The sequence below is a fragment of the Ictalurus punctatus genome, chromosome 10, assembly GCF_001660625.3.
Source record: "Ictalurus punctatus breed USDA103 chromosome 10, Coco_2.0, whole genome shotgun sequence".
Classification (NCBI taxonomy): Eukaryota; Metazoa; Chordata; class Actinopteri; order Siluriformes; family Ictaluridae; genus Ictalurus; species Ictalurus punctatus.
This window is the reverse complement of record NC_030425.2, coordinates 2,718,504-2,736,079: the sequence shown is the minus strand read 5'-3', so window position 1 is coordinate 2,736,079 and position 17,576 is coordinate 2,718,504. Positions and strand designations below refer to the sequence as shown.

Here is a 17,576-nt window from a genome sequence, read left to right as displayed (position 1 = left end):
TTTAGGGTATCTGTGTGGTACCATCCACAATAATCTCATGGTTATCTTTAGGCTATCCATCCGGACTCATCCTTAGCAGCAGTGAGTGATTTTCAGGTGATTGAGGCTCCAAGCAGGAGTAGGTCCTTCGAGATGGATCGGGCAGGTCCGGACTGCAGGAGGAGTCTGACATCCATGCAAAATATGAGCCAGTCGCACTAACCAATAAAACAGGCCTAGTAGAGATCAAGTGGTTACTATTTCTCCCCTGAAATGAATTCCTGGCTACACTACTATATCATTCAGATACAGAATTCATATTCAAGCTCCATATTCAGCATCTTTGCCTAACTTTTGTGACCTGTATGGATGCATATTGTGTATAATAATAAATGTATAGCCCAGTAAACGTCAGAGGTTTTGTGTGGTGTGTAGGCCCAACATTAATAACTGGGTTGTTTCTCGTTTCCTCCTTTATAAATATGATTGTGTGCACAACACAACACAACATTAACTAGGAAGAATGTACGTTTTTTTCTTTATAAAAAGCGCTTTGCTGTGCGGTTATAAAAGTCCTGGATCGAGCGGGGACGCGCGGCGACGCGAGTGTGATGCTGTGCGTGGTGATGCTGTGCGTGATGATGCAGTGCGTGACGCCATAGCGCGTGCCCGATGCGTTGTGGGTGGAGGGGATCCAGATCGTGTAGGGAATCAGGGACGAGGCCAGTGCACTCCGAGTGAACAGGGCAAGAAGATGGCACGGGTCGGTAGCGCAGTGTGCGGCGTTCCCGCTGTCTTTCCTCTGCTCTTCGTGGCAATGGCGATGGCAGCATCCGATCTGTTTGACAACCAACTGGGAGACATCAGCTACTGCAAAAACCAGTGTCAGATCACCATCAAAAACAAAAAAGCTGCCAAAGTAAGTGATTTATACAGACTGCATAAACTGCATCATGTGACAATAATCGAGATTTAGGAAAGTCTTGCCCACTGTTGTGCCCAGTGCAGGTATTTCCTGCAGAAATGTTAAACAGTTGCAGTGGAGGAACAAGCTCCTCACAGGGCTGCCTCCGAAACCAGAGCACATCCCTGTCATCAGCAGTTTTGACTCCGGATTGTCAATGACGACACTGCGCAAAATTCTTCCGAGGGCCTTTCTCAAGCTAATTGTTATCTAGTATTCAGTATAATCTGAGGCTTTGCGCATATTAGCTGTCTCGTGTTCTAATGTGCATCCCGCATCGAGAGTGCAGGGCGCTTTAATTGCGCACGAGCCGTGATGGTGGCCTGCGACGCATGAGCGCATGGGGCAGTTGCTGGGGCATTAGATTTAGGCTACAAAGGAGCGGTCATAGCTGGTGTGCACTCAGTCATTCAGTAATCATCGAATCATGACCAGTTGGTGCTTGCTATGTCGCATTTCTATCTCCATTACGAAAAGGGACCATCATCATGAGCTCATATCATAGCTTTGGGAAAACGGTGTTATTCATAACACCAGCTACACACATATTTATAGTAGCCTAATGCGAAAGTGTGATGTTTAGTGTGTCCGGTTGTTAGGCTGTTAGGAACAGGAAGACCTGGAATACGCACCGAAATGCAGTTTATTTGCTTTAAACAATCATTACTGACAGAAAGGGTTTAAATTGGAAAAGCTGATTGAATTGTCATACTCCTGTTATTTTCCTTTCGTCCTTAGGTCGGCGCTGTTTTCCATATTAAAATGCTGACATGATAAAGCAGAATATGTTGTCTGTTTTCTTGGAAAGTGATTTAGACCAGGGAGACAAAAGAGAACAGGCCTCTTTCCAGATCATTCTTAAAGCACAGTCGGTGCTTATGGACAGCGAACAGTCCTAGTTGTTCATAGATGTGTCGAGGTGTCCACAGTGGCTTTTTTATTATTATTATTGTTTTTTGGAAAGGCATGACAAAGACCCTTATCAAGAAATGAAGTTTCAATTAGCAATAATTTCCTATTGACAGAAGACCCTGTGTGCTGTCTGTCTGTTTAAATAATAATAATAATAATAATAATAATAATAATAATAATAATAATATGACCTGCCACCGTGCTGCAGCAGTTAAGACCATTAAGATCCTTTCAGCAATATAGAGATAGTAAGTTTATTGAGTTTTGATATAAAACGTGTCCCATGTTATCTTGCTTTTGTAGCTAGACTAGCAAAGCTAGGTTGTGTTTAGTTGACTTTTCTTTAAGTTTAAATTCTATAAGTTTAAATAAATATGCACTTTATTGTGTATCATGCTGTTTTTCATTCATTAAGACCTTAAATATTTATTGTTCCTGCTGTCATTAGTACAGAAAACCCTGAGAGAAGTCTGTAACTAAATAATCTCAAAATGATTATAATAATAATATTATTTGGTAAATGCCAATCTAATCATATAACATGATGTGGTCTTTTATGTTCTGCTTGTTCAGGAGTTTATGGTTTAACTGGTATTTTAACAACTTGATCCATCCATCCATCCATCCATCCATTTTCTATACCTCTTATGCTGCTTGGTCACGGGGAACCTGGAGCCTATCCCAGGGAGCATGGGGCACGAGACGGGGAACACCCTGAATGGGGTGCTAATCCATCGCAGGGCACAATCACACACACACACACACACACACACACACACACACACACACATACATATATTCATACACTACAATTTGGACATGCCAATCAGCCAGCCATGCATGTCTTTGGACTGAGGGAGGAAACCCTGGCAGCACGGGGAGAACCCTGGCAGAACAGTCCCATCCAGAATGACTGTACAGCACAGTGCTCATTACACCTAGCCCACAGCCTCGCTTCATTTCATTCTCTGTGTTTGTCTTACAACTGCTGTTGGTGCTGTTCCACTCAGTTTCACACAAAAAACCTCAAAATAATCCTTTTTAAAACATTTGTTATCCTCAAATAAAATGATTTAGGTGCCAGAAATGAAACCTTTTACACTGATTTTTAAAACTTGCTAGTCCAGTGATACAAGCCACTCCAGTAATAAAGTATTACACACACCTAAAGGCAGATAGAGATCTGCATTAGTTGGGGATGCTCCGATTAGGATTTTTGCAGCCGATACAGATTACCGATTTTTTGTGATCATGATCGGCTGATCCCGATCGTTAAAGCTTTATATAACTGATATGTAAGCTTTCTGTTGACCGTCACTCTTAACCTTTTTTCAAATAAAGTAATACCACAGATGTTGCCTTGGTTATATTTTTTATAGTTATGTTGTAGATTATTGTTTTAAATGAGAATCAAATAAATAAGCACAACAGATATTCATTTTACAATGAACATTTTAATAGGCTTTTAAAAATACACTGAAAATGGTGAATTTTTCATTGTTTCTTGAGACCTCGTAATACTTCCATACTGGTGATGACATGACTGCAGCACTAAAGTTTAATGTCCTCTCATGTTTTACATCCTCAAATTGTGATCAGTTCATGAGATTGGCCAAATTTAGAGACTACCGAGTGAGTCATAGAATGTGATTATCGGCCGATACTGATTGGCGGCCTATCGATCGGAGCATCCCAAGCATTAGTGCTTTATAATTGTTGAGTGTTTCAAGTCTGTAATGCTCAACTGGGTTCATATTTTCTCCAAATACCAAACATGTCAAACATCTCAAATTTGCAGCCTTGTTCAGAATGGATTTTTGTTGACACACCAAACTGATAGAACCAGTTCTTCACTAAGATATCAGCTACTGTCAAAGCACACTGATTTTTGTGATATTGTTTGGGTGTACTTAAAGAATACATCAGTGAGTTTTAGAACATTCTCCCTGCTGTTACTTGCTCATTCCATAACAGTAAATCTATTGCCACAATCTCTTGGGGTTTCGATGCCAGCAGGTTTCCCATAAAATAACAAATGTTAGGTTGACCTGCTTTAGACAAAATGAATTGTTTGCACTGCTTGCATCACAGTTGAAATAGTTTCTAGTCACAGTAACATTGCTTTCATGAGCTTGAGGTTTTGCTTTATTCTCTGGTGGCCTGGGCATCATGGACACTATGGAATAGCTCTCTTCACAGTTCCTGAGAAAGAATCAGCTGCAAGATCTCTCTCTGTGGTGAATAAATTAAATGACATAAGGCACCTTCCTTTTGTTCAAATCACTGTCTCACTGTCACACCAGGTCTTAGATGTAATTGCTGTTGACAAGGTGTCACCATTTCCATTAACACATTTTGGCCAGTGTGGCAGCAGGGACATAGTTGAGTGTCTGTTGTGGATGGAGAGGAGGCAGGTTGAACCAGAAGTTAACGTGATATGATTCCCAATTGTGTCTGATTACCGCCAGTCTACTTTTGTGTGTGTCTTTGTGCTTTCAGTGTCACAAGACATAGAGAGTGGCTTAGCTGGTGCAGCTTGCAAGACAAGCATGCACACACATGCACCCACAAACCCACACCCATACATGTGCGTATGAAAGTGAACCTTGAGCTTGAACAGGGTGAAAGCCGTGAGCTAGTGACAGCCCCCTTTTCTGTTGGTTTGCATTTTTCTGATTGAGTTTTGGAAAGTGCCCTGGAAAGTGCCCTGAAAAGTGCGGTGAAAATATACGTGAGACAGGAGCTCTGCTGACATACCACCTACCCCCCGAGTCTCCCTCCACACACATCCACACTGGGGTTCTACAGTGATGCCGAAACTGGAAAGACATCACCATGGAAGCCTCCCAAATCAAGGACTTCACCAGCCAGCACCAAACCTAACATCAAGTGATCCTCAACCTGTGGCATGAGCAGCCCACCATATCTCCAGCTGCATTCCCTGTCACCGGTCTACACATGACACTCACCAAGATGGCCTCCATGGAAAATCCAGAGGCCTTCTTGCAACCTTTTGAGAATGCGTCAACCGCGTGGGAATGACCAGAGGAGAACTGGCTTTTTGACTCCTCCCCTTGCTATCAGGGGAAGCCTAGATCGCTGCCCAGCCGGTGCTGTCATGTATGCACTCGGAGGGTTCCAGCATCAAGAAGCCAGCCTTGTAGCACATTGACCTGAGGAGCACCGCTAGCTCTTCTGGTCACTGTAGCTCCCTGAGGTCAGCCACTCCTTTGCCTACTTGCAACAGCTGAAGGACTCCTGTCACTAGTGGTTGATGGCAGAGGAGCAGGACACCGAACAGGTTATTGAGCTAGTGGTACTGCAGCAATTTGTTGCTCGACTCCCGGCAGGAATGGTTTAGTGGGTCCAGTGCCATCAGCTTGCGTCCATGGACAAAGCCGTTCAGCTGTTCAGGATCCCTTGGCAGTGAGGTACTGGGGTTCAAAAACAACCTTCTATTTCTCCTCTGATATCCCCAGCTCCCTCTCTCTCTACTCAGGTAGAACCTTCCACACCCACCAGGACTGGGGCAGGTTTGCAGGTACAGCAGGAAAACTGGGCATTTCCAGGATCAGCATTCCCTCATGGAACTGGGAACACTGATCCTGATCCCTGACACGCCACAGGCTTCCCCGGATCAAGCAAGAATGTGCTGTGTGTCAGTGAGTATAAAGGAAGTACACATCAGTCTTTGCTGGACTCAGGATGTAATCAGACCACCATCCATCAACACCTGTTTCAATGCGGGGCATTGGGAAATGCACGATTGGTGAAGATGAGGTGTAAGCATGGGGATATTCATGAGTATCCACTGGTTCTAATCGTCAATAAATGGCAAAAGCATTGACTAGATGTGGCAGTTAATCCTCACATGACTCATCCACTAATTCTCAGGACAAACAAGTTTCAAGCATCCATCCATCCATTTTCTGTACTGCTTATCCTACATTGTGTCACGGGGAGCCTGGAGCTTATCCCAGGTTACTTGGGGCACAAAGCAGGAAGAAACAGTAAGAGAAATGTTTTTGGATGGGTCCTGCAAGCAAGGCATTATGTGGAATGTGTGCAGCATTGGCTGGGTAGGCACATAAAGGGGACATGAAGGATGGGGAGGGCTCCACCCTTTGCAAGGATCCCTATCACATAACGCTTGGTAGGCCATGTAGTCAGTTTCAGGCAGAAACATGGCTTGGTGGGCCGTCTCGTCAGTTTCTTACTGGAAAATGACTTGGTGGGCCGTGCCACCGACCTTAGGCAGTAACCTGGCTCGTGGGTCTTACACTGGGGCTCAGTAGATGAGGTCGCCACGTTGACCTCTGGCTGGAGCTCTGCAGGGGAGACCACCTCATGTGTCTCAGGCTGAAGCTGTAGAGATGAGGCCACCACGTGAGCCTCTGGAGGGTGCTCTGCAGGTGAAGCCACCACATCATGGGGCTTTCAAAACCATGAAATGGAGCCGGGGTGTCCATGAACAGCCAATGGAGGAAATGCACAGAATCCAATGCTGGCATTGTTATCCCAGCATAGTTTCCCTCTCACCTTCCTGCTGCATCCATGGGAGTGGCTTATTATTCTGTCACGTAAAAAAGGTGGAGATGGGCAAGCAGGCGCATGCAAGTCCAGTAAAAGGCTTTATTTAAAGAGAGGCAGGCAGACAAATCAAAATCATTATCAGAAATGTAATTCACGGAACAGGCAAGGGTCATGTGATGTACAAACAGAAACAACAGGGGAAATCCAGAAACACAAGTCAAGAAACCAAAAACAAGATCAAAACACAAGGAGGCAAACATGGAAACAATGGCACTGTAATGCACAGGCGGTGAAACACTGAGGCAATACTACGTGCGTACTACGTCACGCTACGGGCTGCTGAGCGTACTGCTCACTCTGAGAAATCTCTGACAATCCCCCTCAGGGATTGCCCTTTGGAGCAGTCGTGCAACAAGTCCCTGAGACATGCCTTCAACCAAGTTAGAATAAATTGACGGTCAGCAAATCCAGCCTAATGTTGGACTGTCCAACACGTAATTTTTTTGTTATAATGGATAGGTTGTATCAAGTGACTCAGGACACTCAAACCAAGGAAGAGAGGGCCCAATTGTTGTAGGGATTGTAATATATTGTACTTATGGTATTGTAGGGCACCAAGAGATGGTATTGTAGCGAACCAAGAGTGTATGTATGTAATTAGTTTAATTGTTTACTTTTTGGTGGAGAAATTTCAACCCTGAAGAACAGTGGAGCGAATCAGGTCAGAAGAGAGTCCAGAAGCTCAAAAAAAGTTTTTTAAAAAGTGTTTATTATTCCATAGAAAAGAGAGAAAGTATACTCTCAGTGAATCTGATACAAGAGCAATTCAAGTAACAGACTGACTTTAATCACAGATACATCACTTCATATACTTCATAATTCTAGCACATGAGTAATTATGAAGACAAGGAGGATCTTTTACCGACAAATGATCATATTGATCTGACAAAGGAAGCGCAAAGACAGGATTATATAAGGTTACTGCACTGTAGGCGCACTCTAAAACTGCCTCAAATTGATTTTCTTCTACGGTGCCCAAAAATCCTAAACTAAAACCTTTGAGGATGTGTTAAAGGAAAACATCGCATTACATATTGAGTCATTGCAACCATAAAAATATAATACAGAGATGTCATGAGGTAAATGTGTGTGCACATGACCAACAAGTACAAACAGGAATGAAATGTAAAGACATAATAGAGATACAGAATAATCATGTTATTATATACGAGATGATAAACTATAAGTAAAATTGCTGCTTTACCACTTATTAACACCTTTTTTTAATTGTAATAATTGTTACAATTATTTTAACTACTTTACAGTTTTTGGTTTAATACATACTTTAAATGAATCTTTCTTTACTAACAGTAGTTTTAAACTGGAAGTTGGTGGTGGTGTTGTTGTTGCTCATATATCTTACAAAGCTCATGTGCTTGCAGGACTCCATAATGAATGCATGCTACCGGGGCTGCCGGCTCTATTCAATTTGCCAGTTTGTGAATGGGAACACAGGCTTCAACAACAGCAAGGAGGAATGCCAGGGAGGTAAGGCCCAGTGAACCAATGTAGCATAGATATTTAACTTTGCAACTATCTATTGGAGCTGCCAAGCATTGTTGTGAGTGGCAGATGCTTATATATAGTATTTTTGATAAGCATACTGTTGAACAGTGGGGGGAAACAGTCTGACACTTTCTGAGTGTATGTCTTTATGTATGCAGCATGCCAGGAAGCATACAGTAAATTACTGGAGCAGGAGGCTTGTAGCACAGGCTGTACCAGCCAACCAGCTGAGCCTGAAATCAAACGGAGGAAGGTAAGGCTCTAAGTATTCAGTCAACACCTTTTGGATTCATAGTTTCTGATATCTTCTTAGCCTACAAATTAGACATCTATCCAACCAGCCTGCTCCCTCTGCAGCTCAAGGCCCTGACCAACCGCCCCAAACCAGTTTCAGTAATGGATGCTTTGTTTGGTTGGTGTAACGATGTTGTCAGCTCTGCTCAAAGCTTCATGTCCTCCACCTGGACTTTCTACCTGCAGGCTGATGATGGCAAGGTGGTTGTGTTCCAGGTGAGTTTTTTCTCAGATGAAACATGATCGAAATGGATTATTGTTGTTCATGATATAGTGTAGATTGTAAATGTGACGTGGCCTGGGAATTCTCCTTCACATGGTGAAATTCTGACATTTTCTACTGTTTATATAGGTATTTCCTCTCTTGCATGTACTGTCTATCAACCAAAAGTGAAGTTCTGGCATTTTAAAATCTGGTTACAGCCAAAAGCCAGTATGACTAAGAATTGATCAAAGCCTGCCATTCAGTTTGTGAGGAAATCATATACAGTGGGGGAAATACGTATTGGACGTGTCAACATTTTTTTTTTTAGTAAATCTATTTCCAATGAAGTTATTCACATGAAATTTTCACCAGACATCAATATTAAGTCAAGAAATGTGGAAATATAAAGAATTCACAACAGTAAAGTCCATACATAAAGTTATGTGCAATAAAGTGGAATGACACTTTAGGCAAGGCAAGGAACCAGCTGAAATCCATAAGTAATTATACCACTGCACATCACCCTAAAAGCACTACACCAACAGTGAAGTGTGGAGGTGGAAGCATCATGGTGTGGGGCTGTTTTTCATCACATGGTACTGGCAGACTTCATATAATTGAAGGAACGAGGAATGGAGCCCTTTACCGGGAGATTCTTGAGAAGAATCTGCTGCCATCCACCAGGATGATGAAGATGAGACGTGGGTGGACCTTCCGGCAGCACAACGATCCAAAGCATACAGCAAAGGAAACTCTCAATTGGTTTCAGAAAAAATATGAAGGCGGTAGAATGGCCATCAATCACCTGACTCGAATCCAATTGAATAAGATTTAAAGACAATATGTTTAGAAGAACGGGCCAAAATCACACCTGAATACTGCGACCATTAATTTCTTCATACAGGAAGCATCTTGAAGCTGTCATTATAAACAAAGGCTTCTCCACTAAGTATTAAATATATTTCAGTTGGCGTGTTCAATTTCTTTTTTCCTGTGTCATTCCACTTTATTACACATAACTTTATTTAGCTATTTAGTTATGTGTTTACTTTAATGTTGTGAATTCTTTATATTTCCAGATTTCTTGAGGTAATACTGATGTCTTGTGAAAATTTCATGTGAATAACCTCATTGGAAATATATTTACTGAAAAATGTGGACACGTCCAATACTTATTTCCCACACTGTATAGCTACAAATGTATTAAAGTTTAGGCAAACTAACTACCACAGTGTTTGTTGAACTGACTCCTTGCCTAACATGATAATAGCAGGCAAGGTTAAAAATAAAATAAAAACATTTCGATGCCATTTAGGAGAAATATATACAGTAGATTTGTTTATATCGATTTTCATTATCAAATTTTCATTTCATTTCATTATCAAAGTATGTTATAGGCAGAAAAATGCTTGTTACATATGTAACTGAAGTTTTATGAATAATGAATAACCATCAGTGGTAGTGAGAGCTGCCCTGTGTCCTGGTCTACGTGTCCCTGCCAGGAAAGAGGTTTCAATCAGCTCCATCACAGAGGCATCGATAGCATCAGATTGGAGTGACCATTCAAATGCAACCATCAAAAAATTAACTGCCCAATCACACCATATGTGGCACAGTGTCATAAGACCTCACCAGAATGGCATCAGTGTTTCTGCATTCAACACTTTGTCTGGTGTAACCACCAATAATGCAATGCAGGCATGTGGCCTAGTTCAACATGCTCTTAAATGTGTGCTGCTAAGTTGAATAGCAGATTGTCTAAAACGTATTATAACACTTTCAATATAGTCTTTACACTGTGGTATAGTGAAATCCGTCATGACTAGCATCGCATGAAAGAGGGTTTTTGGTGCTATGAGCTGCATGTCAGCATACAGTCCATTTTGAAAGTGACTTTCCTTGCCTGTTTGTAGCCTGACTGCGTTGCATTTGAGCTGGTAGAGGCTAATTCATATCAGGACACCAACAAAGGCTCACTGACAGATTCACTGTCAGACTGCAAATGTCTCTTAGATGTAACCACACATGAAGCATCCCAGGGCTCGTTCAATGAGAAGCGGGAGAGAGAATTATAACTCTCAATATGTGGAGGACTCTGCTGAAGGGCACTGGCTTTTCCTGTGGGCAGCTTCAATTCCACAATCAACATGTTCTCGGTGTGAAACAGGTTTTAGTCTTCCAGAGAGCTTAGACATTGGTTGCATGAGCATGAATCCTACAGGATGGCTTGCTACCCACTTCCAACTGAAGTTGCATATAAGAACCAGCTAGCTTTGTGGCTAACCACAAAGGAGAATGCATTATGGCGGGAAAAAACACTCAATATGCGAGCATTATGAATTGCAAGCCCACTATACTCCAGATATTGGAAGATTTGTGGAGTGTAGTGAATGTGGAGGACGTGGAGACTGAGGAGTGAATCATTGCCAAGGGAGGGACAAATGACTTGGAGCAAAGAAAGAGGGGTTAGCAGAGAAAACTTGGTGTCATGAATGATCACACATCACTTGGCCACTAGTCAGGATGCTACGGAAATGAGCCAAAGCACATAGGGAATTCCACATGGTGGAGAAACTGCAAAATGGAGGGAATGAATCCAGCTAAGATAAGTGGTGGAGAGCATGGTATGGCGAGAACCACTCAACCATGCTAATGGCACATATTAACAGGCCCACAGGTTGCAGACAGTGTGAAAACCCCAGCGAGGGATGACTCAACTGGCTTGTGAGATATAGAGAAGATGACAGGAGTCTATATCCAGCTTTAAAGAACAGGTTAGCTTCAGCTCATACCATAGTTGTTTGATGGATTGCTCCAAAAAAAAAAAAAGATAATCTAAGAAAAAGAGAGAGAAATAATAATATTTCAAATACTCTGATCATCATATGACCATATTGACTTATTAAAGGTCTTAGGATGCCTGTGCATGAGCACATAGCCAATACAGCAATTTGGAATTTTCTGAAAAAGAAAGAACCCACTGGTGTACTAACAGCAAGACATGAAGCAGGTCAACCAAGGACACCAACAGCAATTGATGACAAACATTTTGAGAGCTGTGATAAAAAATAAACAAAAATAAATTAAAAAACAGTCAGTGACACCAACAACATCCACAGGGCAGGAGTGAAGGTACCACAATCCACCGTTTGAAGAGCAGAAATATAGGGGTCACACCACAAGTTGTAAACCACTCATCAGCAGTAAGAATCAGGAGGCCAGATTGGAATTTGCAGAGCAATACAGAGATGAGCCCCAAAAGTTCTAGGACCTCTACAAGGATTCACAACCTAAACCAAAGTGATGGAAAAGTGTGGAGAAAGAATGGATCTGCTCATGAACCAAAACATGCAAGCATGGTGGAGAATGGTGGAGGTAGTGTTATGGCTACACCTGAAACAGGCTCACAAATCTTTATTGATAATGTAACTCATGATGATAGCAGCAGAATGAATTCAGAAGTCTATAGAAACAATCAGTCTTCCATTTACAGAGAAATGCATCCAATCTAATTGGGAGGAATTTTATCATGTAGCCAGACAATGACACAAAAATTCTGGCAACATAACAAAGGATTTCATTAATGGAAAAAAGTGGAACATTTCAGACAGGATTTATGCAGTTATTGCAAGCAAGGGATATGCAATCAAATACTACAGTGGGGGAAATAAGTATTGACATTGTTTTCAGTAAATATACTTCCAATGAGGCTATTCACATTAAATTTTCACCAGACATCAGTACTGATTCAAGAAATTCACACATATAAAGAATTCACAACATTAAAGTCCATAAATGAAGTGGAATGACACAGAAAAAAGTATTGAACATGCTAACTGAAATGTATTTAATACTTAGTGGAGAAGCCTTTGTTTGTAATGACAGCTTCAAGACACTTCCTGTATGAAGAAATTAATGGTCGCAGTATTCAGGTGTGATTTTGGCCTGTTCTTCTAAACATATTGTCTTTAAATCTTGTTCAGTTGGATTCGAGTCAGGTGATTGACTGGGCCATTCTAGCACCTTGATTTTTTTCTTTGAAACCAATTGAGAGTTTCCTTTACTGTATGCTTTGGATCGTTGTCCTGCTGGAAGTCCACTCACGTCTCATCATCATCCTGGTGGATGACAGCAGATTCTTCTCAAGAATCTCCCAGTAAAGGGCTCCATTCATCGTTCCTTCAATTAGATGAAGTCTGACAGTACCATGTGATGAAAAACAGCCCCACACCATGATGCCTCCACCTCCAAACTTCACTGTTAGTATAATGTTTTAATGTGCAGTGCCATTTCTTCTCCAAACATGGTGTGTAGTATGACAGCCAAAAAGTAAAATTTTGCTCTCCTCTGACCAGGCCAGTTGTAGCAAACTCTAAACGAGCCTTGAAATGCCTTTTCTTTAGTAATGGAGTCTTGTGAGCGTGAGCAGTGCAGTGCATTCCCTATTGTTTTCTCTGTGACAATAGTACGTGCTGCCTCCAAGTGTTTCTGGAGCTCTTTCCGATTGATCCAATACGTATTTCCTCATATAATCACTCTTTACAACCATGTTGAGCAGAAAGGCATCTCGGCATGCACAAAACATTTGAACCTTGAGGTGGATGAGCTAGCAGGTAGCAGGTCACATCAGGTTCCACTCCTGTGAGTCTGTGTATGACGGCCTCAAATTCCTCTCACTCCAAATACCTATGGACCCAAGTGTGCGTGCGTGCGTGTGTGCATGCATGTGTGTGTATGTATACTGGGTGTCCCAAAAATCTCCATACATAGGGGACTATGTAGGCCAGCAGCATGCCAGTTGTGCCTTCGTAAGTGGATGTTCGTGGACGTCACTTTCTCGGTTGGTCTGCAACACTTCCAGTCTTTTTGAATTGGCAACAGTGTCGTGTATGATGTGCTTGTCATGTGTCCTGTTACAGTCCATCACAACCTTGCGACAGCTTCGTGATCCAGCCATGAGAATGATTTCAATATGTTCATCTTTTGTCAAAGGCATTCTTATAAACTGTCTGAAAAAAAACCTAATATATATATATATATATATATATATATATATATATATATATATATATATATATATATATATATATATAAGTAAGTATGAAAAATCTGGAAGACATTTTGCTAAAAAGTGTTAATTTCCCTTATGTGTGCAGACTTTTGGGACACCATGTATATATCTCTTGTTAGCACATGTCCAGCTTCCTAACTGACACCTGTTTGTCCTAAATTGTCAAATGTTTCAGAGCGAGCCAGAGATTGAGTATTATTTACCTGAGTTGCAAGCCCCACACACCAGTGTTGCAAACAAACCTTGGACTGAAGGAAATCCTCAGACACAGAGGCTACAATCTGGTGAGATGGAGCACCTTTAGTTTAGAGAGCTATCAAAAACTGTATTTTCCTCTATAAGATCAATGCTTCTACATACACATAACTGACTCTGTCTTCTGGCATGACTGTAATTTGAAAGAGACCATGGATTCTGTTGTTTATTTAAAACAATGGCCACCCCCTGCCTTCTAGGAGAGCGATTGCATGGAGAGAGAAATGAGCTTAAAGCTGAGAGCAAGGGAAAACACAGCAGTCAGCATGTTGAGGACACGGTTGCAGAGCACGACTTCCTGGGCTGCATGTCAAGGTTAGAGGGCCCAGATTCAGTCACATTAAGATATTATAAACAGTTTGATGGTTAATCATGTGAAGAGTTTTTTAAAAAATGTTTAGATTTTAATTAGTTTAAATATGGCAGTTGTGATTTTGCTCTTTCCCTCTTGCAGGCGTTCAGGTCTGCCACGTTGGATCTTGGCTACATGTCTCCTGTTGTCAATCATGGTGATGCTGTGGCTGAGCTGTGCCAGCCTGGTAACAGCACCTGAGCAACATGTAAAGACTCAGGTACCTATTCATAGGAACAAACCTATTATTCTGGCAAGATCCTAATCCTAATTGGAACACATTTTTTTTGTCTTGCACAGTATGATTTTATGTGCATACTTCTAAAGTCCCCAAATGCTTTTTGATACTTTAATATACTGATAATCAAGCAATGTTTATGCTGACACAAAGACCTGATAGAGACCAGAACATGTAATCTTGTATCTTACCTGCAACTATTTTACTGCTCATTGTGAAAATTGTGTTTAGGAGTGTGTTGAGAATTTCAAATCATTGTCACTTTCTTTCTTTTTTTTTTTGAAATATGCACAAAGTGCCTTTAAATGTCTAGGTTAATAATCTTATGAATGTGAATACTTATGGAAGCCACTGTGTAAAACTATTGTGTTGTTGTTATTACTGTTTTTTGAAGATGATATATGTTTAATTTGTTTTATGCATTCAGACTATACTTTTCAGATAAATTCCGATAAAAGAAAACATTTAACAGGAAGTGTTGGTGTTGGTTACTGGTCACTTAACTGACTTTTTGTTTTGGCACGGCCAACTTGACATTAAACTATGTGTAACATGGCCTCATCCGAAGAGCACATATCTGAGACATGCATCGAGACCTACATCTTTTTTTTAGTGTTTGCCTTGTTTGGAATTACACTATGAAGTCTATTTTCATTGGTCTGTTTTCTTTTGCAGTTGAGCATCAATGGAGATAAGGAGTTCCTAGACTACATGCCAAAAGTCAACCCCTACCATCTGACTTCAGTGATTGCTGTAGCAGTTGGTCATCATGATGAAGAAAAAGAGGCAGGGCCTCTGCCAGTCAAAGTTGACCTGAACAAAACCTCACTATAAAATCATTATAACGTGTGTAATCTGTTAGTATTTCTGTCCCTCAAATAGAGGAAGAAATCATCACATTTAAGTTTTTTTAAAATAAAAATGCATGGTTTATTTATTCTTATTGATATTCCTATATATAGGAACAGGTTACACACAGTGAAGCCATTGAGTAATAAGTAATATTGATATAGGTGTTTATTGTGTTCACTAGACAGTGCTGCTTTCAAAAACATTAAGAACATGATTAACCAAGCTGTGATTGTAGCACTTAAGGGATTTGGGATGCTAGGATGTTCTTTGAACTAGAATGTCTGTAACGCAGCCAAGGTACTCCTTACTACAGTGAGCAAAAGACAAACATTGACAGCATCATTTTCAATTTGATTAGTTATGTTTGAATAGAGATTTTGACACTTGATTTTGCCACAACAGGAGACAGGCCCTACTCATGGAATAATCATGTGTACATACATGTAGTTATTTATTTATCTCCATCACTAATGTATATCACTTATGTATAAGATCTTATTGTACTTTATCTCTCATTTAGATGCTAATAGATAAGATGCTGTGATTAAGTAGTATTTACAGAAAGCTTCTAATAAGATTGAGTGATACCTAGGTAAAGTAAGAATGTAAATATCTCTTTTATTCTTAAGATTGTCGAATGGGATGATTCTCCTACTTCTGCTTAGTGCTAGGGTTTGACAAATAGATCATATGTTACCAGCCGTAGAGCTCACTAGCCTCATGGCTCTTCTAGTGCTGATTGTGTTTCTTTTACCCATGTGGTCCTAATTGCAGTGCATGCTAATATGTTTTGAGACCTATCTGCCTACCCACTTATGGCAATAGACTAATATATGCTGTTAATATTTGTGTTCATAGCTTAATGTTGAAGAGGCAATGCAATTATAAAATACAGATGAGTTAAGTAAATAAATATCACAAAGATGTTAACTGCTTTTTAGGTACACGATTGTTGCATGACCAAATCCATAGTACATAATGAACATATTTTTTCCACATAATTATCTGGCTGTTAGAAATTTGTTTGATCTACAGGATTTGCTTCAGAACTCATTAGTTATTTATTATTAATACAGATTTTCTCTGTGTCCGCATGTCATGAAGTACACAAAACAGTATAAGAAAAGAGAGAGAATATACTAGTTTATTGAAATTCTCAGTTTTCCTTTGCCATTTTCAAAGGCAGCCACAAAGAGGGTGCTATCTCTTACAGTTTAACCATAGCATTTATGTATTTGACTTTTCTGGTTTTTCAGCTAAATCAGCAGCCAGACTGAACATGAATAACATTTGCATGGATAAAAGTCAATTCATTAATCAAGTAGCTATATAGTGCCACATCTCTCTCTTTGTGTCACAATCTTTAATACTAACTGCCTCAAGTATGATATTTAAGCGATTAATTTAAGGCAATGCGTGCTATGTTTCAGGGTAATATTGCCGCGAATTATAAACAACTCTAATCACATCCTTTCTTCTATTATTTTTTTTATTTTTTCATACATTCTGGTTTGTTACATGTGACTGTGCCCCCTAGTGAACACATTTATGTACATGCAAGTATGATGGCATGCATTTGTGTGAATTTTATAACATTTGTAAAAACTTAGCTTATATATCAATTGGCTATTGGCTATTAATAAATCCAAGCATTTATGCTAATTATTTAATATCAGTCAAGATTTTATTTTTATTTTTATTTATGCCTGTAGCATGGAGCCACCCCATCTACCAACATACACTAGTGGGTTTTGTTACAACATTTTGTTTTACCTGCTAGGATTTTCTTATTAGCAATGTTGACACCTCTGCACAAACAGCAAATTCACTAAGAGGAAGTAAAATGTTTGATAGTTATTTATAAATGTAATAAACTGTCAACTTGGCAATAAGCTGTGACTATACATGCAAGTATACAGTATAATCCAGCATCAGTGGTGATAAGGACTTTCCCTTAGCCCACATGGGCCCATGAGAATTTCTTCTTTGGCAGATGGTTTGCTACGTAGTCTTGGCCCTTCACCAACTCTGGACTGCCGGTTCACAACCTGCAAGAAGCTCAAACTTTATATAGGCTGTCTTTACCCATGGGCCCATCATTGCCCATTAAAACTGTGCAGTGTACATATCTTCCTCTTCTCCACTAAAATGACTGCAGTCATTACAAAAGTATATTGTCAACGACTTACATGAATTAATGTGTTTCGGAACAATACATTTATTATCAATAATAAAGATCAATGTTAAACTTCCAATAGTGCATAACAACTATTAAATACTATTAACAAAAACCATCATCAAATGCTGTGGTTGGGACTTTTTGGTGCAGAGCACATTTCTAAGGAAGTGCCAAAA

At 40.3% G+C, this 17,576-nt stretch overlaps 1 protein-coding gene across 1 annotated transcript; it reads left to right on the top strand.

Annotated features, from left to right (window-relative positions):
* The first annotated feature begins 634 nt into the window (after positions 1–634).
* tmem59l (transmembrane protein 59-like) lies at positions 635–16,891 on the top strand. The gene is made up of 8 exons (XM_053683378.1): positions 635–898; positions 7,831–7,936; positions 8,113–8,207; positions 8,312–8,464; positions 13,700–13,808; positions 13,980–14,094; positions 14,234–14,351; positions 15,045–16,891. The coding sequence occupies exons 1-8, from the start codon at positions 734–736 to the stop codon at positions 15,201–15,203; spliced, it is 1,020 nt and encodes a 339-aa protein (XP_053539353.1). The 5' UTR covers positions 635–733; the 3' UTR covers positions 15,204–16,891.
* The last annotated feature ends 685 nt before the right edge of the window (positions 16,892–17,576 follow it).

Bases quoted from the DNA above. Each gene is read 5' to 3' on its own strand.
- tmem59l (XM_053683378.1), top strand. From the start codon at position 734: ATGGCACGGGTCGGTAGCGCAGTGTGCGGCGTTCCCGCTGTCTTTCCT. The intron at 8,465-13,699 runs GTGAGTTTTTTC...CAAATGTTTCAG, and splicing joins GCAAGGTGGTTGTGTTCCAG to AGCGAGCCAGAGATTGAGTA. The intron at 13,809-13,979 runs GTGAGATGGAGC...CCTGCCTTCTAG, and splicing joins GACACAGAGGCTACAATCTG to GAGAGCGATTGCATGGAGAG.